This window comes from Jaculus jaculus, chromosome 4, assembly GCF_020740685.1.
Source record: "Jaculus jaculus isolate mJacJac1 chromosome 4, mJacJac1.mat.Y.cur, whole genome shotgun sequence".
NCBI classification, from domain to species: domain Eukaryota; kingdom Metazoa; phylum Chordata; class Mammalia; order Rodentia; family Dipodidae; genus Jaculus; species Jaculus jaculus.
The window spans coordinates 61830155-61852464 of NC_059105.1; the positions used below are offsets into that span (position 1 = coordinate 61830155).

The window sequence follows — 22310 nt, forward strand, 5'->3', positions numbered from 1 at the left end:
GTAAGCCGCTGGTGGCGCACACCTTCAATCCCAGCACTCTGCAAGCTGAGGCAGTGGCCCCCGTGAGTTCCAGGCCAGCCTGGGCTAGAGTCAGACCCTACTTCAAAGAAACTGAAAAAGCAAACAGAATAAATTGTGTTATGTTTGTCATCATAGATGCAGAAGAAGGGACTTTAGGGGTCACCTATCTGAACCCTAACCTTTTGCAGATGAGGATAAAGTTCCCTATAAACTGGCGGGACCTAGTCCCAGCTAGGGACTTGAACCTGGTGTTCTTTGCAGCTTTGGTTCCCGGTTTGACTTGGCATAGGAGGTGTAGTAGAAAGAAATGGTTGCAGGTGGTGTGTCTGCTGCTGCGTCTCCACACAGGAGTATGACGATAAAGTGACATAAAGATGTAAATCTAAGTGTGTTGTTACCTTCAAGCACTGCCGATGCTGGGCTGGTGTTCAGTAGCCTTTCTCCAAGGAGGAAGAGGTGTCGCATGGTTTCTAGTCTTGTTGGGGGGCTGGGAGGGAGCCCTTGGATGCGCAATCAGGCCTGCAAGGGGCTCTGGGTGAGTACAGGGCCTGGGCTGCATGTCTTCTCGGGTCTGCACTCCTTTTGAGCTGTGAGCTTGCTCGTGGTCTTGAAAGCCAAGCAGTAGAGACAGACAGTCTACATGCAGAAGCTGAGAACTGCAAGGCTGTTGATTTTGTCACATTAGGGGAGGACAGTCTTGGAAGGCAAGTGGTATTCAGGATTTGTTGGTGAAGTCCAGAGAAGAGAACAAGGCCAGTGCAGGCCATGCCAGACCAGATGGCAGCTGGTTTTCTGATAACAGGATTGTCACAGACCATTAATTTAGCCTCAAGGTTAAATTCCACATAGCAGGTTGGAATGTCTTTTGAGATAGGGTCTTGCTGTGTAGACTAGGCTGGCTTCAGACTTGTGGCAGTCCTCCTGTCTCTGCTTCCTGAGTGCTGAATAATAGGTGTGTCACCACACCAGGCAACAGTTTTATCAGGGTCTTTTTTCAGAGTAATACCTAATATTTTGTGAGCTTTGAAATAGTTGAAATTGTAATGAAGAAATCCAACTGAAATCTAATTTGTGTTAGTTTGGCCAGATGAGTGAACACACCTGGGTTCTGCCCAGTCACATAAGGCTTGTTACCAGTTCTTAACTGGTATCACCATCTTGGGCTTCAGAATCATAATTTATAACCCTGGGATATGGAGTTAGAATATGGGATATCCTAAATGTCATTCGTGGCCAACCTTGAAAAGAATGACTTTTTCTGTACTTTTTTTTTTTTAAATTTTTATGAACATTTTCCATGATTACAAAATATATCCCATGGTAATTCCCTCCCTCCCCACCCCCACACTTTCCCATTTGAAATTCCATTCTCCATCATATTGCCTCCCTATTACAATCATTGTAATTACATATATACAATATCAACCTATTAAGTATCCTCCTCCCTTCCTTTCTCTTCCCTTTATGTCTCCTTTTAAACTTACTGGCCTCTGCTACTAAGTATTTTCATTCTCACACAGAAGCCTGTAGCTAGGATCCACGTATTTTTTCTGTACTTTAAAAAGAAATTAATTAATTTATTTATTTGAAAGAGAGAGAGAGAGAGAGAAAATGGGTGCACCAGGGCCTCCAGCCACTGCAAACAAACTCCAGAAACATGCGCCACCTTGTGCATCTGGCTTACATCGGTCCTGGAGAATCGAACCAGGATCCTTTGGCTTTGTAGTAAAATGCCTTAACGACTAAGCCATCTCTCCAGCCCTCCTATTCTGGACTTTAAAGTGCCAGTAGGGTGGGGAAGATGGTTTAGTGGTTAAAGGTGCTTGTGCTGTTCCAGGTTTGATTCTCCAGGACCCATGTAAAGCCAGATGCACAGTGGCACATGCATCTGGAGTTTGTTTGCAGTGGCAAAGGCCATGGTGTGCCCACTTTATTTCTCTCTCTCTCAATCTCTCTCTCTCTTTCTCAACTAAAAATAAAGAACCAGTAGATAGATGGGTCAGCCTGGCTGGACTTGATTTTTTTTTTTAATTTTTAACACTTTGTTTTTTCTTAGAAAGGCTGCTGGCTTCCCTTGGCACGCTAGTGTTCCACATGCTGACACTTTGCCCACCAGGTCTTACCTTTGTGCCTCTGTCTCTTGCCACCGTAATGTGCTGCCAGCTTAGAAGGGACAAACCAACATAAGCTTGGCTAGACATGGACAGTGCCACTGTGCTTACTGATGCTCTGCTCTCGTGGGAGGGTGTTTTTCCTCTTCTGTAGTCTATTTTATTGTCACAAGATAGTAGGAGGAGCCCAGTGTGGTGGCGCACGCCTTTAATCCCGGCACTTGGGAAGTAGAGGTAGGAGGATCGCAGTGAGCTCGAGGCCACCCTAAGACTACATAGTGAGTTCCAGGTCAGCCTGGGCTAGAGTGAGACCCTACCTCAAAACCCCGCCACCAAAAAAAAAAAAAAAAAAGATAGTAGGAGGGACTTGAATTTCAAGTGACCCCAGATTTAATATAGGAGAATGTACAAACTGCGCAGATATGTGTGTGTGGGTTTGCAGGTAGGGATTTCTATAGCATGTCGTGCCTGCTGAGCCTGTGTCCCACCAGAGTTACGCTCCTTGCCCCAGGGTCCGTTTATTGGATGGCACTACATTCCAGTATGATGTAAGACATGAAGGGTTCAAGAGTGGGGAAACGAGGGCTGGAGAGATGGCTTAGCGGTTAAGCGTTTACCTGTGAAGCCTAAGGACCCTGGTTCGAGGCTCAGTTCCCCAGGTCCCACGTTAGCCAGATGCACAAGGGGGTGCACACATCTGGAGTTCATTTGCAATGGCTGGAGGCCCTGGTGCACCCATTCTCTGCCTCTTTCTCTCAAGTAAAAAATAAATAAATAAATAAAAGAATGGGGAAATAAAGAAATGCAGGGTGGCCTCTGGACACATTACTGGTGGGAGTGTAAAAGGCATGACCTCTAGGTAGGGCTGTTTGGTAGTACCTATCATAATCATACAGAGTTGATCCAACCTTCCCACTTGTTGCTGCCTGTGGCAGGGGTAGATGCCTAAGTCTTAGTTTCCTTCTAGACCTGCACCTGCCGGCTGTGAACTCCAAAGAACCTGAGCTTGTGGGGGAAGAGCCTCCCAGGCTCTGACTCAGAAGCTCATGGCTGGAGTCTGTTGGTTACTGAACATGTGGCGTGGGGCAGCTCCACCCCGAGAGCCGCAGTGTGTTCCTGTCGAAATGCAGGTGACATCGTCTGCTCTTCCCACCTCATGCTATGAGGCTCAGATGAGAAACACTCCTGTCAATTACGAAGTTAAATCAAAAAGGGAAAATGAAGCAAGGGCGTATCATTTTTTCTGACAAATAACTTGGTAAAACTTGTAAAACTAAAGCAGCAGCACCAGGGAGGTGGCTCAGTGGTGGTTACAAGTGCTTGTTCGCCTGCCAGTCTGGGTTCAGTGCCCCAGTGCCCATGTAAAGCCTAAAGCTGGATGCAAAAAGTGGTGGCATATAGGCATGGAGTTCATTTGCAACAGCGAGAGACTCTGGTGTAGCCATACATACACAGACAGACACACACACACACACACACACACACGTAAACCCTTTCAGAGAAGTAAACTGGGAGCCCGGTGTGGTGGCACATGCCTTTAATCCCAGCACTCGGGAGGCAGAGGTAGGAGGATCACTGAGAGTTCGAGGCCACCCTGACACTACATAGTGAATTCCAGGTCAGCCTGGGCCAGAGTGAGACCCTACCTCGAAAAACAAAAAACAAAAAAAGAAGTTAACTGGGGGTAGTTTGGGAATTATTTGCCCTTTGACCTTGAGCAAATTAGTTCACCATCTGGAGTCTAGACCCTTTTCCCCTTTTGCATAATAACAGGGGCTGTTTAGGTGATTCCCGAGACCCCTCCCGATGGTACCATTCCATGACTGTGTGACAAACAGCACTTCCCATCTCAGCCGGAATGGGTCAGAGTGGCCAGATAGTCCAAATGAAAGACTCAGTGGCTAAAAGAGCGGATTGCAAAGCCTGGTGGCCGGGTTCAATTCCCCGGTACCCACGTAAAGCCAACGAACAAAGTGGTCCATGCATTTGGAGTGTTTTCAGCCACAGGATGTCCTGGCGCACCCATACGCACTCACTCTCTGTATCTGCGTCTCCCAAATTAATAGAGAGAAAGAAATCCCTTAGTGTATCAGCTTTCCTCGAGCTGAAGAATTGGCGCCTGTGGGGAAGGGTGGGATGAGGACAAACGTTGCTACCATTGAGAAGGGAGACCAAAACCATACAAGGAGATTTTTGTATGTTCTCATTGCCTCTGTAACTTCCTTTTTTTTTTTTTTTTTTTTTGGTTTTTCAAGGTAGGGTCTCACTTTCACTCTAGCCCAAGCTAACCTGTAATTCACTATGTAGTCTTAGGGTGGCCTCGAACTCACGGCATTCCTGCTACCTCTGCCCCCCAAGTGCTGGGATTGAAGGTGTGCTCCACCACACCTGGCTTTTAAAATATATTTTATTCATTTATTTATTTGAGAGAGAGAGAGATGGGTGTGCCAGGGCCTCCAGCCACTGCAAACAAATTCCAGACACAAGCGCCCCATTGTGTATCTGGCTTACATGGGTCCTAGGGAATTGAATCAGGATCCTTTGGCTTTGTAGGCAAATGCCCTAACTGCTAAGCCATCCGTAACTTTTGTACTATTTTTTACTTTTTAATTTTTTTGTTTATTTTTATTTATATGAGAGCCACAGACAGAGAGAGAAAGAGGCAGATAGAGAGAATGGGCGCACCAAGGCCTCCAGCCACTGCAAATGAACTCCAGACGCGTGCACCCCCTTGTGCCGTGGGTCCTGGGGAATTGAGGTTTCACAGGCAAACGCTTAACCGCTAAGCCATCTCTCCAGCCTGTGCTCTTATTTTTTTATTTGAACATGTGGTCCACCTTGCCACATCTCCGTGAGTGCTGGGATTATAGGCATGTGCCACACACCCAACACCTCTTCTGCTTGCAGATGTTCACTTGGTTCAGCTCCTGGGAAACCAAGCTAGCCCCTTGTTTATGAGCAGGACTGTGGACACCTAAGTTGTGACTGCTGTACTTTGTGGCATCTGTCACCTCTTGTGTTGCTGAGGCTCCTTCATGCTTCTCAGCATGCTGTCCCAACTTAGTTAGAGACTTCCTCTTACTACCTTTGTATCTCTGACACCTAGCACGTTCCTGGCACCTTAGACGTGACCTAGAAGTATATATCGGATGGGCAAGTGGATTAATAAGCTGCTTAGGGTGGAATGGACACTAATCTTGTTGATCTTGACCTTTTTTTAAATTTCCTTTTTTTTAAATTTCAACTTTTTATTAACAACTTCCATGATTATTTAAAAAAAATCCCATGGTAATCCCCTCCCTCCCCCCACTTTCTCCTTTGAAACTCCATTCTCCATCATATCTCCTCCCCATCTCAATCAGTTGCTCTTTTATTTTGATGTCATGATATTTTCCTCCTATTATGATGGTCTTGTGTAGGTAGTGTCAGGCATTGTGAGGCCATGGATATCCAGGCCATTTTGTGTCTGGTGGGAGCACGTTGTAAGGAGTCCTACCCTTCCTTTGGCTCTTACATTCTTTCCGCCACCTCTTCCGCATTAGACCCTGAGCCTTGGAAGGTCAACCATCACCTTTATATACTGTTTGTCAAAGCAAAGTTGTAGCCATTAGTACTTATTAATATTTAGTACTTGTGCTTGTGTGAGTAGCAACATACTAAAATTGAGCCCATGCAAGGATGATACACAAATTTTTGAAGCAGTCCCTATTTTTTTTATGTAGTTATTATATTTATTATTATATATTATAATAAACATTATATGTATATATCTATTATATAAATATATGTTTAAGATACTATGTTAACCTGATAGTTAAGACCATGACAATAAGACCTTGGAGGACACTGGTGATGCCAAGCAGTGAGGACACATGAAAACGGTCAAGGATAGCACAGTCACACATACAAGCTTCCCTCCCCACCCCACCCTCCATGCCTGCTCTGCCTCAGGTCCAGGAAAGCAAGAACCTGCCTGACTCTGGCTAGCAAGGATCATGAGCAGTCCCTATTTTTTACAAAGACAAAAAAATAAACATTTCATACTCAAAAAATTGCCCATTAGGGCTGGAGAGATGGCGTAGCGGTTAAGCGCTGGACTGTGAAGCCTAAGGACCCCAGTTCGAGGCTTGGTCCCCCAGGTCCCACGTTAGCCAGATGCACAAGGGGGCGCACGCGTCTGGAGTTCGTTTGCAGAGGCTGGAAGCCCTGGCGCGCCCATTCTCCCTCTCCCTCTATCTGTCTTTCTCTCTGTGTCTGTCACTCTCAAATAAATAAATAAAAATTAAAAAAAAAAAGAAAAAAAAATTGCCCATTATATTTGTATCTGAAATTTATCACCAGACTGATGTCATCTACTATGTATCTCTCAAGGTCACACAGTCTCTAGCTGAGAGCAACATTTAGGACTTTGTGTTTATGTGCACATGCATGCATGCGTGGTTTGTGTGGCATGGTTGTGTGGTGTATATGTGCAGATGTGTGTGCTCTGTGCCCATGCATGTGGAGGCCGGAGAATACCGAGTAGCTTCCGTTGCTTCTCTGCGTGTTTCCTTGAGACCAGCCCTCACTCATTGAATCTGGAGCTGCTGTTTTTTTTGTTTTGTTTTTCAATCAGACTATTGACTCCGCAAACAGCAATTCTGCAGTCTCTGCTCTCCACAGGACTGAGGTTACAGGTGTGCATGGCCACACCAGCTAATTACCTGGGTGCCATGGAATTGAACTCAGGACATACCATACCCTCTCAGGCCCTCATGCTTTTGCGGCAAGTACTCTTCCTCAATGAGCCATCTCCCCAGCCCCGTCACATTCAGCTCTTTCTCAGTCCCTCAGCCTGGGTTATTATCCTGATCTGTTTTGAGCTAGTTGTAAAGAAGTTAGATCTGAAAATAACCCTGAAGATCAAAATGAATAGTTTGGTTTTTGAAAAGCAAGACCCTAAAAGAGAGGGTAAGGGATAACCTCAAGGAGTTTAGAAGCTGGGCTGGGGAAATGACTCAGTGTGGAAGAAAGCTTGCTGTGCAAGCATGAAGACCCGAGTTTAAGCCCTATTGCCCAAGTAAAAAGCTGGGGGGTGCTCATGCACGCCTGTCACCCCAGCACTGAGGGAGAAAACAGAGTTCCAAATTCAGTGAGAGACCCTGTGTCAAGGAAACAGGAAGGAGAGTGATGGAGGAAGATGCCTGATGTCCTTCCCTGGCCCCCACACGTGCACACAATCGTCTGCGTGAGGAGTTTCTGTAAAGAGCACTGTGGATTGGGCGCTCTCTCCTGAGGCTGACCTTGTAGAGAGGTCCAGGGCAGCGGACAGCAAGGCTTAGTCTACACATAGTTAATTTCATGTAGCTGGGGTGAAGTCAATGGTTCAGTGTTCCTGGGGACATGGGGGTGTATGCATGTCTGTTTTCCTATGGGGTCATTCTGATAGGAACGGAAGACTACTCATGAAGGCAAGAAGTGCTTTCCCTGTGTGGAGGACAGTTAGAGCTGAATACATGCATGGCTCATTCAAAGTGAGGAGGAGATTAGACAACTGTATGCTAAAGGGTGCTTGTTACCCAAATGACTTCTCTTGGCAAGATCCTGGCCTCCGTTGTGAAGCCAATCAGCAGCATACTGCTCCACCACAGACCACTGTGAGAACCCCGGTGGAAACCTCGCAGGGAAAAAAGTCAAGGCTCTGTGAGCGGTACAGCAGGTGGGCTCGCCTGTTGATTTTGAAATCGACTGTCCTTTGTGATTTCATTCTGTCCAAAATACACGCGTGCCTCTTAAGAAAGTCCGATTCGTACTGCTTCACTTTCCAGTTTTGCTTTATCACTGCATCATGCCTTGCAGTGGGCAGACAGGCATAATGGTGAGAGTTCCAGGAAGCTAGCCACATCATATTTCTTAGATTGAGTCACTGCTGAGAAACTGGTCTGTGAACAGGAAGCAACCCATGAAAATGTCTGTACAAGGTAACCTGGCAGACCAAAGAAACTGGACCAGCTCAAAATAGAATGGTGGGTAGTTCTACAACCCAGGGAATGGTACAATAGTGATCTAGGCTTTTAACTTGCCAAATCACTCATCATTTGGTGTGTATTTGGACATTTTTATGTAGTTAAAATCTCTAGTTGTTTTTTTTTTTGCATGTGTGTGCACGTGTGCTTGCTTGACCAAGATCTCTTGCCCTTACAAAAAGTATGCCCATCCAGTTTTATGTGAGTGACGGGAGAAATGAACCCAGGCCAGCAGACTTTCAAGCAAGCACCTTTAACCACTGAGCCATCTCCCTAGGGGATATCAAGGGAATATTCCTTAGACTTCTCTAGATAGAACACTTGGATTAGTGATGTTAAGCATGGTGGGGGGGATGTCTCTGTTCATATACACAGTGGGTTGCTAGACCAGTTTTGTTTTGTTTTTGTAAACATTTAATTATAACCAGTTGGTTTTTTAATGTTGCTATAGTTACACAAAAATAAACCTAACATTTGTATTGACTTAAGACAGCTAAAAGGACCCCTTTGTCTCTGTTACTTTGTATTTTTAGTTTTATATATTTAATCACCCATTTCACCACTACTGTAGTGACACAAGAGTTAGCATATGAGACAGACTATAAAGAATAACTGATATCGACCTTCTCCGGAATTTTTAATGAGGAAACAGTTGACACTGCACTGACCTATCTTGTCATAGAGCATGGGGCAGAAGCCATAGAAAAGTAAATAGAGGGCTGGAGAGATGGCTTAGCGGTTAAGTGCTTGCCTGTGAAGCCTAAGGACCCCGGTTCGAGGCTCGGTTCCCCAGGTCCCACGTTAGCCAGATGCACAAGGGGGCGCACGCGTCTGGAGTTCGTTTGCAGAGGCTGGAAGCCCTGACACGCCCATTCTCTCTCTCTCCCTCTATCTGTCTTTCTCTCTGTGTCTGTCGCTCTCAAATAAATAAATAAATAATAATAATAAATTTTTAAAAAGTAAATAGACAAATATTTATGAGATATAGTCATAAACATATCTGCCTCATGACATTTTACTTTATTAAGTGGAACTTGTAAATCGAGGAGCTATTTGTGCTATTTAGTGAATTCAACATTCAGGTGTGCCCTCCGTTGTTTTTACTTGGATGTATTTCAGACCATAGAACATGTTTCATGTTTTCTGGGTTTTTGTTTGTTTGTTTGTTTGTTTTTCTTTTTGCAAGCAGAGAGAGAGAGAAAAAAAAAATGGGTACATCAGGTCCTGCAGCCACTGCAAAAGAACTCCAGACATATGCTACCTTGTACATTTGGCTTACATGGGTCCTGGAGAGTTGAACCTGAGTCATTAGACTTTGTAGACAAGTACCTTAACTGCTAAGCCATCTCTCCAGCCCTCTCTATCTGGTTTTGTTAAAAATATTTAGGCATTGTCTATGGGGAACAAAAATAAATAACTAAACCAGGCTTAGCTTCAAGGTACATAACATCATCATGTGGTGTAATATAATGAAGTATATATTTAAAAGGAATAACTTAGTGAATACTATTGACTAATATTTGGATGTCAAGACCTCATGGAAGCTTTAAGATTTATTGTCTCCTTAATGGAAATAGTTTTAAGAAAGAATAAAAGTGGTCTGGGGAGATGACTTAGCAGTTAAGGTGTTTACCTGCAATGCCAAAGGACCCTGGTTCGATTCTCCAGGACCCCCGTAAGCCAGATGCACAAGGTGGCACGTGTCTGGAGTTTGTTTACAGTGGATGAAGGCCCTGGTGTGCTCATTCTCTCCCTCCCTCCATCCTCTCTCTCTCTCTTTGCCTTTTTCTGTCAAATAAATAAGATAAAGAATAAAAGCTGACCAACCATGGAGTCTGGATGGGCAGGCTTCCCTCCTTTGATAAAGATCTAGCTCCTGTTGGGGCTGGCAGATTTTCCAGCTCTAAATCCCCTCATTTCAGAGTCTGTTCTCTCTGCTTTCTTTTCTTCTTGATTTGAAATAAATGTTGTTCATTTAAACCTGAAAGAAAAAGAAAGAGAAGGAAACAGAAAAGAAAAGAAAGAGAGAGAAGAACTTGGTAGGTACCCAGAGGATTATGAGTTTGCAGCCAGCCTAGGCTACATAGTAAAACCCTGTCTGGAAGAAAAAAAAAAAAAAGGAAGGGAAAACTGTGTGGCCTTTACTCTTATTGTAAAATTGAGAGAAGATCAGTTTTCATTTTGTGCTAATTAATATATACAACTTATTATTTTAAGCAGTTTATTGATCTTTTCATTTCCAATTCTATTACAAAGACTTAGTGAACTGAATAGCTTAAGTTTAGGACAAGAATCTTATCTTTAGTTTATGTTTTCTGATTTTTTTTTTTTTGAGGCAAACCTGACAGGCCTTTAAAAAAAAGAGAGAGAGAGAGAATTGGTGTGCCAGAGCCTCCCTCCAGCCACTGCAATTGAACTCCTGATACTTGCGCCCCCTTGTGAGCATGTGCAACATTACATGCTTGTGTCAATGTGCATCTGGCTTAGGTGGGACCTGGAGAATCAAACATGAGTCCTTAGGCTTCATAGACAAGCGCCTTAACCACTAAGCCATCTCTCCAGCCCTATTTTGATATTTTTTGATCATCTGAGCCTGATAAATGCAATTTAGTCAAAGTATAAAAATTGGCAAACAGCCAGGTGTGGTGGCTCACGCCTTTAATCCCAGCACTCGGGAGGCAGAGGTAGGAGGATTGCCATGAGTTCAAGGCCACCCTGAGATGACAGAGTTGATTCCAGGTCAGCCTGGACCAGAGTGAGACCCTACCTCGAAAAACCAAAACAAACAAACAAACAAACAAACAAAAAAGTGGCAAACAAAGACAGTATATAGTCTGTTGTGTTGAAGATCTTTGTTTAAACAAAGATGTTACAGAGTGGCATTAAGTTAATAGTCCAACTTCAGATTTCCATGAACCCTGTGACGTTTTGCCCAGATGGGAAATGATGGTGTATACATTTGAGATATTCAGCCAGATGGTGCTTTTGCTTGAATTGTCCAACATTTTTGTTTCTTATTGTCTTCTGTGTAAACCAAATTTGCAACATGATTTAGAACAAACTCAGGAGTCACTAAAGGACAAAACAAGAAATTCAGACACTAAGTGGCAGACAACATTCACTCCATATGCCACAAGAAGGCTCCCGCCAGCAGTCTTCCCTTGGGAAACATTTTGACCAGTTTTAAGGAAATATGTACTGGAATGTTGTACAAGCCATCCCACCTTCTTCTCCCTCCCCAATCTCTGCTGGTATGACTCTACAGTGCGCGCGGTTGTCTTTCCTAGGGGCTTGGGAGAGAGGCAGGCAGGCAGGAAGCTTCACTTCTTTAGAGCCTTGGACTCCTAAGAGCAGTTTTAGTTCTTCCTTAGGCACCTCCCCTGCTGGCTGGTGTCCTGTTCTTGCTTGTTATGGGCTCCACCCAGACTATTATTTCCTCTCAGATGATGTTCAGGCTTCACAGCAATGGGTCATCTGTGGTGTAAGTCATGCGCCTAGTCACGCGGCTCCTTACAGGAAATACTGCCTGCCTGTTTGCTCGTCACGGAGCACAGCACTGATCCTATAGGCCTCCCAGGCAGAGCCATGAGTTAACAGACTTAGGCTGCTCTTTTTCAGTAATGCTTTAAATGTTTCATACAACAGTGAATCTCTGAAGCCAGAGGTGGTGGCTCAAACCTGTATTCCCAGCACGTGGGAGGCAGGAGGCTTGATTGCTCAAGAGTTTTAGGACAGCTAGAACTAGTGTGAGATCCTGTTTTTTTGTTTTGTTTTTTTTTTTAAAGCCAGGCATGGGGTTGGGGAAATGGCTTGAGTGGTTAAGGCATTTGCCTGCGAAGCCTAAGGACCCACATAAGCCAGATACATGAGGGGGATTATGTGTCTGGAGTTTGTTTGCAGTGGCTGGAGGCCCTGGCATGTCCATTCTCTGTTTCTCTGTCTCTTCCACACTCTTTCTCTCTCAAATAAAGAAATTTTTTTTAAAAATTCCGGGCATGATGGCAACACGCCTTTAATTTTAGCACTTGGGAGGCAGAGGAAGGAGGATCAAAGCCAGCCTGAGACTATATAGTGAATTCCAGTTTAGCCTGGGCTAGAGCCTTGAAAAACAAAACAAAAAAAATGCAGGCTGGAAAGGTGGCTCAGTGGTTAAAGGTGCATATTTGCACCTTGACAGCCTGGGTTTAAGTTCCCAGTACCCACATAAAGCCAGATGCACAAAGTGACATATGCATCTGGAGTTTGTTTAAAGAAGAAGCAAGAGGCTCTGACATGCCACCTGTCTCTCTTCTCTCTCTCTCTCTTTTTTTTTTTTTTATTACAGGCCTTTCCTTCTGAAAACGTGCATAGAAATCTGAGAATAACATAGTATGACATCTTGGCTATGACAAGAAACACATTGTGACTCCATTAGAAATTTTCAGAATGTCTGAATGTAGGCCTGTGGTCAAACCCTCACCATCCCCCCTCCCACAACATGCCTAGTCTCCTGTGATCTCATATGCTAAGCAGATTTGGCCCTAGTTTGTACTTGGATAGACATGTCTGAGTTTAGGAATCTAAGTAGTTGTTTGAAATGCAGCCTGTAAAAAGCAGTTTTCTTTTGCAGACTTTATAGCATAAGCCTCAAAGTTCAGGGAAAAACCTCTTAAAACTCTGAAACTTGGGTGGATGCTCCGAGGATCACATTGAATGCTCCCAGGCCTGACTGAGAACAATCAGGGGACAGCTGGGCATGGTGGCTAGCATCTGTGATCCCAGCAGCAGGGAAGTGGAGGCAGAAAGGTCAGGAGTTCAAGGTGGTCCTTGGCTACATATTAGATACTATCGCTTACTTGAAACACCTTTTAGCAGCCTTCCAGGTAAAGAGGTGAACTGAGCTGTGAGAGCCACTCAAGCTCCTCAGTTCCATCAGTTTCAGATTAGATCCCTGAAAACCAGAATGCGCTAGAGCTGATCTAAATGATGCTGAGTTACTCTTTGTGTCTGCTGATAAGGATCCATCATGGTGCTTTCTGAACATGTTACAGGAAATGAAAAAACAAAGCATACTGGATTGATTTGGAGTGTGCGTTGCTGGATAGTTATCACAAGAGCTGACCGCAACTGAAGGGGGACGGATGTGGGTACTGAGTAGTGGGTAAAGTACGTGGAGGTGTCCAGTGCTCTCAACATCACAACCAGCAGTCACGACAAAATAACCATCACCGTCATTCACCAAATTTACATTCTATAGTTGGGTTTTTTTTTTGTTATTTGGTTTTTTTTTTTTTGTTTTTTTGTTTGTTTGTTGCTTTTCAGGTGCATGTTTTTAATTATATGCTTTGCTGTATGAACGTAGGAGAAAGAGGCAGAGAGAGAGACAGAGAATGGGCTCGCCAGGGCCTCCAGCCACTGCAAACTCCAGACGTGTGCGCCCCCTTGTGCATCTGGCTAAAGTGGGTCCTGGGGAATAGAGCCTCGAACTGGGGTCCTTAGGCTTCACAGGCAAGCACTTAACTGCTAAGTCATCTCCTCAGCCCCAGAGGCACCTTTTAAACACAGTGACTTGAAATATTTGTAACTTATCTGGTCCTACCATTACTCAGTCATTAAGGACCCAACTTATGATTAGAATGGGTTGCTGTACAGTTTGTAGTGAATAGACTTGTTGAATGGAATTAGTTGAGCTCTTCTAAAATGCTGGATCTGTGTTCTCAGATTTTGTCTGTAACCATCCCCTTGTCAGCAATATACCAAACTGAGCATTAAAGTCATCTTAACTACCATCTCTCCTTCCTCTTCTTTTTAAAAAATAGGAAATGGATTTGATTGACATACTTTGGAGGCAAGATATAGATCTTGGAGTAAGTCGAGAAGTATTTGACTTTAGTCAGCGACAGAAGGACTATGAGCTGGAAAAGCAGAAAAAGCTTGAAAAGGAAAGACAAGAACAACTCCAAAAGGAGCAGGAGAAAGCCTTCTTCGCCCAGTTCCAACTAGATGAAGAAACAGGTGAATTTCTCCCAATTCAGCCAGCTCAGCACATCCAGACAGAAACCAGTGGACCTGCCAGTTACTCCCAGGTACAGACTTAGCTCCTGGGAAAGAGTATGTATGGCTGGGTGTAAGAAAGCAATAACTGAAAAAGTACTGTATCTAGACTTGAGTTCCTTGTGTGCCTTTTACTATGTTTTTGTGACCATATTTACTTCTCAGCCTTAGCCTCCCAATGAGTTCAGTCAGCACCTGAGCTATTTACCTGATATCTGCTGTAAGATTAGGACACAAATCATAGGAAAGAACTTTATAATAATTATAGAAACATCCTGTTGTGATCAAACAGCAATAGTACTAGCAGCGCACACCTAGTGGGCATTGCTTCAAGCAGGCATGGCATTAATTATGTATTTTAACTGACCTAGCACAACTGCATTCTCATTTTCAATCATGAACAAAAATTACTCCAAAGGATTAAATCGTTTGCTGAGATCAAAAACTTGGGGGGCAGATAGGGTCATAGTTCAGTGGTAGTGACTGCTTAGCATGAACAAAGTCTTGGGTTCAGTCCCCAACACTGTTAAAAGAAAAGGGTTGAGCTAAGATTTGAACCCAAGTAATCTGGTTTGAGTCTGTGCACCTAACTAATTTCTAAACTGAGATAATAGATTATAAGCACTATTCATGAATCATACCAGTCATGACTCTTTAGGTTGGCAGCAGGACATTTAATGACTTTTCCTTCCTTTCTGCCTCTCCTTCTCAATCCAGGTTACCCACATTCCCAAACCAGATGCTGTGTACTTCGATGACTGCATGCAACTTTTGGCAGAGACATTCCCATTTGTAGATGATAATGAGGTATTAAACATTTGAATAACAGGAAAAAAAAAAACTTATCTGCCTTAGTTCCTTTAACGTGTCTATAATTTAGAGAGTAAAAGAAAATATTAGAAGGAAAATTTTTTTCAAGGAAATATTTTGCCCTGAAAACCATAATAGGTGTGTGTATGTGTATGCATGTATGTATAGATGTTTTGGGTTTTTTTTTTTAATTATTTCTTTATTTATTTGAGAGCGACAGACACAGAGAGAAAGACAGATAGAGGGAGAGAGAGAGAATGGGCACGCCAGGGCCTCCAGCCTCTGCAAACAAACTCCAGACGCGTGCGCCCCCTTGTGCATCTGGCTAACGTGGGACCTGGGGAACCGAGCCTCGAACCGGGGTCCTTAGGCTTCACAGGCAAGCGCTTAACCGCTAAGCCATTTCTCCAGCCCTGTTTTGGGTTTTTTAAGGTAGTGTCTTACTCTAGCCCAGGCTGACCTAGAATTCACTATGGAATCTCAGGCTGGCCTGAAACTCACAGTAATCCTCCTTTCTTCAGCCTCCAGAGTGCTGGGATTAAAGCTCTATGGGTTTTTTGTTTGTTTGTTTGTTTGTTTTGGTTTTTCGAGGTAGGGTCTCACTCTAGTCCAGGCTGACCTGTATTCTATCACTACGTATTCTCAGGGTGGCCTCGAACTCATGGCAATCCTTGTACCTCAGCCTCCCAAGTGCTGGGACTAAAAGCGTGCGCCACCATGCCCAGCTAAGGTTCTGTTTTAAAGATTCCTTACACAATACAAAACCTCCAAAAACATGAATCAGCCTAACCATGGGACTGCCTCCTTTGTTATAGGTACATACAATTTTTTAGTAAGTAAATAGCCAGCTAATAAACCAAGAGTTCAGTTAACAATTAATTATAACAGGGCTGGAAAAATGGCTTAGTGGTTAAGGCACTTACCTGCAAAGCCAAAGAACCCAGGTTTGATTCCCCAGTACCCATGTTAGCCAAATGCACAAAGTTGGGCATATGCATCTGGAGTTCGTTTGCAGTGGCTAGAGACACTGACATGCCCATTCTCTTTCTTTTACCCCTCTCTCTCAAATAAAAATAATAAAAATAAAACATAATAAATCTATTGTTTTAAGTATAATACTAGGTGTTGTAGAAACAAATACTAATGATTACTTTTATTGACTTTAAAGTTAATCTTTATTTTTCAATATTTTTATTTAAGAGTGACAGTATGGGTGTGCCAGGGCCTCTCGCTACTGCAAACCAACTCCAGACACATGTACCAACTTTGTGTATCTGGATTTATGTGGTTACTGGGGAATCGAACCCAGACCAACGGGTTTTGCTAGCAAATGCCTTTAACCACTGAGCTATCACCCCAGCTCTAAAGTTTAATTTTAAATACAGGGATGAGATAACTCAGTAAATTGTAAATTTGAAGTCAGTTGGAGAACATAAATGTTTCATTATATTTCTATATAAGTAATAAATTGAGAAATGTAGAATGGTGGCTGACTGTACTTTTAAGTGCCTTAGAACATACTCATGTCGATAAATACCTTGTCAATTTTAGGTTTCTTCAGTTACATTTCAGTCACTTGTTCCGGATATTCCCAGCCACATGGAAAGCCCAGTTTTCACTGCTCCTAGTCAGTCTCAATCTGCCGAAAGTTCTCTTGAGCTGGCTGTGACTGATTTAAACATGCAGCAGGACATGGAGCAAGTCTGGCAAGAGCTACTTTCCATTCCAGAGTTACAGGTAACCAAGACTGACTGCAGTGTTCAAGATGTTCTTTTATATTTGCTGCCTTTTAATTAGTCATTCTGGCTATTTATTATTATGTTGAGGGTCTTTTCAGTTAGTCATGAGAGCTGCCCAGACTCACTTCACATATACTTTGTTAGTTATATGGCGTACTTGAGGATAGATTCATTCTAAACCTGAAGTCTAATTCAGGAATTCTGAAAACAGTACATTTACTTAAGGTGTACTCATCTACTAAAAAATGAGAATTAACTTTGAATTACTGAAAAGAATACCTTAAAGAATGGGGAGAATAAAGTTTACTACATTTATCAAGACATGGGTTGCCAGGTAGTCCTTAAACATATTTAACCTTGATTCATACAATATAAACTTCTTTTCCAGTGTCTTAATATTGAAAATGACAAGTTGGTTGAGACGTCCACGATTCCGAGCCCAGAAGCCACGCTGACAGAAATCGACAGTTACCATTTCTACTCATCTATCCCTTCACTGGAAAAAGAAATGGGCAACTGCAGCCCACATTTTCTTCATGCATTTGAGGATTCTTTCAACAGCATCCTCTCCACAGATGATCCCAGCCAGTTGACAATGAACTCATTAAATTCAGATGCCACATTAAACACAGATTTTGGTGACGAATTTTATTCTGCTTTCATAGCAGAACCCAGTGTCAGTAACAGTACACCCTCCTCTGCTACTATAAGTCAGTCTCTCTGTGAACTTCTGAGTGGGCCCATTGATTGCTCTGACCTATCACTTTGTAAAGCTTTCAACCAAAAGCACCCTGAAAACATAGCCGAATTCAATGATTCTGATTCAGGTATTTCACTGAACACTAGTCCTAGCATGCCCTCCCCAGACCACTCAGTGGAATCTTCCATCTATGGAGACCCACCACCTGGATTCAGTGATTCTGAAATGGAAGAGCTAGATGGTGCCCCTGGAAGTGTCAAACATAATGGTCCTAAAACACAGCCAGTACATTCTTCTGAGGACACGGTGCAACCTCTGTCACCAGCTCGAAGGCACAGTGCTCCCATGCCTGATGCCCCATGTGAAAATACACCAAAAAAGGAAATGCCTGTAAGTCCTGGTCATCGAAAAGCCCCATTCACAAAAGACAAACATGCGAGCCGCTTGGAAGCTCATCTCACAAGAGATGAGCTTAGGGCAAAAGCTCTCCATATCCCATTCCCTGTAGAAAAAATCATTAATCTCCCTGTTGATGACTTCAATGAAATGATGTCCAAAGAGCAATTCAATGAGGCTCAACTTGCATTGATCCGAGACATACGGAGGAGGGGGAAGAATAAAGTGGCTGCTCAGAATTGCAGAAAAAGAAAACTGGAAAATATAGTAGAACTGGAGCAAGACTTAGGTCACTTGAAAGATGAAAAAGAAAAATTACTCAAAGAAAAGGGAGAAAATGACAGAAGCCTCCACCTACTGAAAAAACAACTCAGCACCTTGTATCTTGAGGTCTTCAGCATGTTACGTGATGAAGATGGAAATCCTTATTCTCCTAGCGAATACTCCCTACAGCAAACAAGAGATGGGAACGTATTCCTTGTTCCCAAAAGTAAGAAGCCAGATGTTAAGAGAAACTAGATTTTGGAAGATATGATCTATCCTGAGCGAGTTTTGTTTTGTTTTGTTTTTTGTACTGTTATACTAAAACCTCCCACTGTGATGTGAAATGCAGAAATATACTTTATAAGTAATTCTATGCAAAACTGTAGCCAAAAATAGTATAGAAAGAAATATGAAACTTTGCAAAGCATTAAAATGTCAATATTGAATCAGTTTCATTTTCACTATGAAGTTAATTTCTTAAGACAACATTTGGGCTAGTTTCTGTATAAGTGTAAATACTATAAAACTTATTTATACTGTTCTTATCTCATTTGTTACATTCATGGATTTGTATGACATGACATCTGGCTAAAAGCAAATTGTTGCAAACTAACCACTATATATTTTTATATCAATACTGTATGAACAAAACATGATGTTTTTATATTAAATTGTTTAGCTCTGGGGGGAAAACAACTTAGGAGCTGGCACTAATAAAGGAATATTATGACTTAGATTACGTCTTCAGATTATTTGAGTTTATTCACAAGAGTATTTTCCATAAGGCAATCATCTAACACATTTGGATATTTTACATTATCAGAACCGTTTTGAGAATTTAAAAGTATTTTATGCTAAATATTTGGTGTTAGGGTTTTCAGATACATCTCAACCAAGAACATATTAAAAAATGACATACTCATTTATTCATGCCAACACAACAGATGTGTGCAAAGTTCATACAAAGAACAGAACCAATATCTTCATGTTCCTGGAATTGGCATTCTAGTGAAGAGAGACTAGGAAGCTTAGGCAAACATTGAGAGCACTAGTAAACACCATTGCCACTTAAGGTAGCAAGCCACATTGCAGGTGCAGCATGTGAAGGTGTGGAAGACACTGTAGCAATTGTCTGTAACCCCAGTATTCCTGTGATAAAATGGGAATCTCTCAGGCTGGTACCTGGTACATGAAGTGGTGAACAATGAGACCCTGACTCTAACGACATGGAAGGCAAAGACACATCTGTCCCCTGACTTCTACACACATGCCATGGACATGTACCCCCTCCCACACACAAATAAGCATGCTTTTATTTTTAAGCCCTTTGTAGTACTGGTTGAGTTTCATCATCTTAAGCACTGCAATTCATGTAAGAGCTAGGTGTAAACAGGGTGTGGTGGCACATGCCTATTACCTAGCACTTGGGAAGGGAGGTAGGAGAATCAGATGTTCAAGGTCATTCTTGGCTGCACAGCCAACCTGGCCTACATGAGACACTTTTTTTTTTTTTTTTTTTTTGAGAGCGACAGACACAGAGAGAAAGACAGAGGGAGAGAGAGAGAATGGGTGTGCCAGGGCTTCCAGCCTTTGCAAACAAACTCCAGACACGTGCGCGCCCTTGTGCATCTGGCTAACGTGGGACCTGGGGAACCGAGCCTTGAACAGGGGTCCTTAGGCTTCACAGGCAAGCGCTTAACCACTAAGCCATCTCTCCAGCCCGAGACACTTTTTTTGAGGTAGGGTCTCACTTTAGCCCAGGATGACCTGGAATTCACTGTGTAGTTTCAAGACTCAACTCATGGTGATTCTCCTACCTCTGCTGAAATTAAAGGTGTGTGCCACCACACCCAGCTGAGACTGTTTTCAAACACCGAACAACAGTTCACAGCTAGGTATAGTGGAATATTTAGGAAGCCATCAAAAGTTCCAGACCAGCCTGGTCTACATAGAAAATCCCAGAGCAGCCTGCAAACCTATCTAGTGTTAGAAGATGTGTGTTCAGATAGGTGTTACAATGTAAAATTATCCACTTGAAGAATGGTACCAATCCACTAGGACCAATATACTGCAGAGATTCACCAGCCTGGGGCAGTAGAATACCTGGGCTTGCTACCCATGTGTAGTGGTTTAAATCAGATGCTCCCATAAACTCATGTGTTTTGAATGCTGGATCCCTAGCTTGTGGCATTTTAGGAGGTGTTCTTGCTTGCTAGTCTGGCTCACTCTCCTGCTGATATTTCAACCTGCTGTGGCAGTGGAGATGCCCAGCCTCTGCTCAGGCCTCCCCCTGACATCATGAAGCTTCCTCTCAAGACTATAAGCCCAAATAAAAGCTTCCGGCCCATTCATCAGCTGCTTTAGGTTTGGTGCTTTGTCCCATTCCCTAGAATGACCTCCCGCAACTCACTTGAGCACTCAGCCTTGTCTCCTCATCTTTAACTTGGAGAAACATTCTTTGGCTCATAGTAAGCTCCCTAAATGATAGGTGCTTTGTCAATCTCTTAAACCTTATTTTTGGTAACTGAAGTCCAACTAAGAGAACGAGACTCAGTCATTGCAGGAATGTGTTTTGAACCTCTCACAGCAAGTTTGGTGACTGGCATCTAGTCTGTAAGTCTGAGATGCCTGGCTTAGGAGACAACACGGCGTGACACCTTGTACCAGGCACCTCCATGAAATTCCTCTCCATCCATTAGACTTTCACAGCCTACCAGTCAGCCCCAACTTTCACTCAAAATTGTCTGGTTCTTACGAGCACTTGCCTATCCTTATTTCTCTTCTCAATGACCTCTCCATTTCAGTTGTTTCTCCCACTCCTAACTCACACTACTACACCTGTTTCTCAATAGATTCCTATACTGGGCCTACAAGTGGGGGAGGGTCAGTGAATTAACAGGAAAGGTGAGTTTGGGCTCCACCCCCTTCCCCCCACAGGGCCTCACTAGCTCAGTCTGAACTGAAACTTACTCTCATTCCAGACCAGCTTTAAACTCACAGCAATCCTCCTACCTCAGCCTCCCAAGTACTGTGATTAAAGGTGTACACCACCAAATCTGGCTAATTTGGGCTTTGAAAATTCCATCTAGTAGACAAGTAAATGATCTTTTCAAGAGATGAGAAGAGGAAAGAGAGAATGGAGATTAAATGACTCATGACTAAGGCTTTGGGTTGAAATAACACAAAGGGCTAATGGAGGTGAGAATCATATGGAAGTTGCTATCTTAAAGATCTGTCTTATGATGCCCATTTCCTCTGGAAGTGTGGTAGTCACACAAGATATCTGGAGCCTCACTTATTTCTAAGCTAAAAACATGATTCCACATTTGAGTGAAATATCCATCCATGGATTAAATGACAATCTTAGGAGAAACCCCATCTGTAGTCTGAAACTGAGCTGTGTTGTTGAAGGGGAGCTGGGTTGTTGAGATGTTCTGCCATACCCCTACTTCTGTGGTTAAGGCTCAGAACTCATTCAAGATTATTATTTTTGAGCCAGGCGTGGTGGTACACACCTTTAATCCCAGCACTTGGAAGGCAGAGGTAGGAGGATCGCCCTGAGTTCAAAGCTACCCTGAGACTTAAGTGAATTTCAGGTCAGCCTGGACTAGAGCAAGACCCTACCTCGAAAAAACATTTTCCCATATCTGGAGTTTGTCTGCAGTGGCTGGAGGCCCTGTCATGCCCATTCTCTCCCCCTCTCTCAAATATTTAAAAAATTAATTGTTTAACTACATAGTCACGGTTAAATGTGTTTGGGAATGCTTTCAAGACAATTACTACTAAAACCACTACTGACCAGCATGTTAAAGCCCATTTTTTTTTTAATTTTTTTTTGTCTATTTTTTATTCATTTATTTGAGAGCGACAGACACAGAGAGAAAGACAGATAGAGGGAGAGAGAGAGAATGGGCGCGCCAGGGCTTCCAGCCTCTGCAAACGAACTCCAGACACATGCGCCCCCTTGTGCATCTGGCTAACGTGGGACCTGGGGAACCGAGCCTCGAACCGGGGTCCTTAGGCTTCACAGGCAAGCGCTTAACCACTAAGCCATCTCTCCAGCCCTAAAGCCCATTTTTGATACCTAGCCTTCAACTATGAAAACTCCATTTTTACATAAATGTTAAAAAGTTAATGTGGGGCTGGAAAAATGGCTCAAGAGGTTAAGGCGCTTGCCTGCAAAGCCTAATGATCTGTGTTTGATTCCCCAGTACCCACTTAGATGCAGAAA

At 43.2% G+C, this 22310-nt stretch overlaps 1 protein-coding gene across 1 annotated transcript in view; it reads left to right on the top strand.

Annotated features, from left to right (window-relative positions):
* Positions 1-18815, top strand: part of Nfe2l2 (NFE2 like bZIP transcription factor 2) — a 36555-nt gene extending 17740 nt beyond the window's left edge. The window contains exons 2-5 of the mRNA XM_004660302.3: positions 13936-14202; positions 14888-14977; positions 16532-16717; positions 17108-18815. Coding sequence (XP_004660359.2) covers positions 13936-14202; positions 14888-14977; positions 16532-16717; positions 17108-18334 — 1770 coding nt within the window. The 3' untranslated portion in view covers positions 18335-18815. The remainder of the gene's footprint in view (positions 1-13935; positions 14203-14887; positions 14978-16531; positions 16718-17107) is intronic.
* Positions 18816-22310: the final 3495 nt, after the last annotated feature.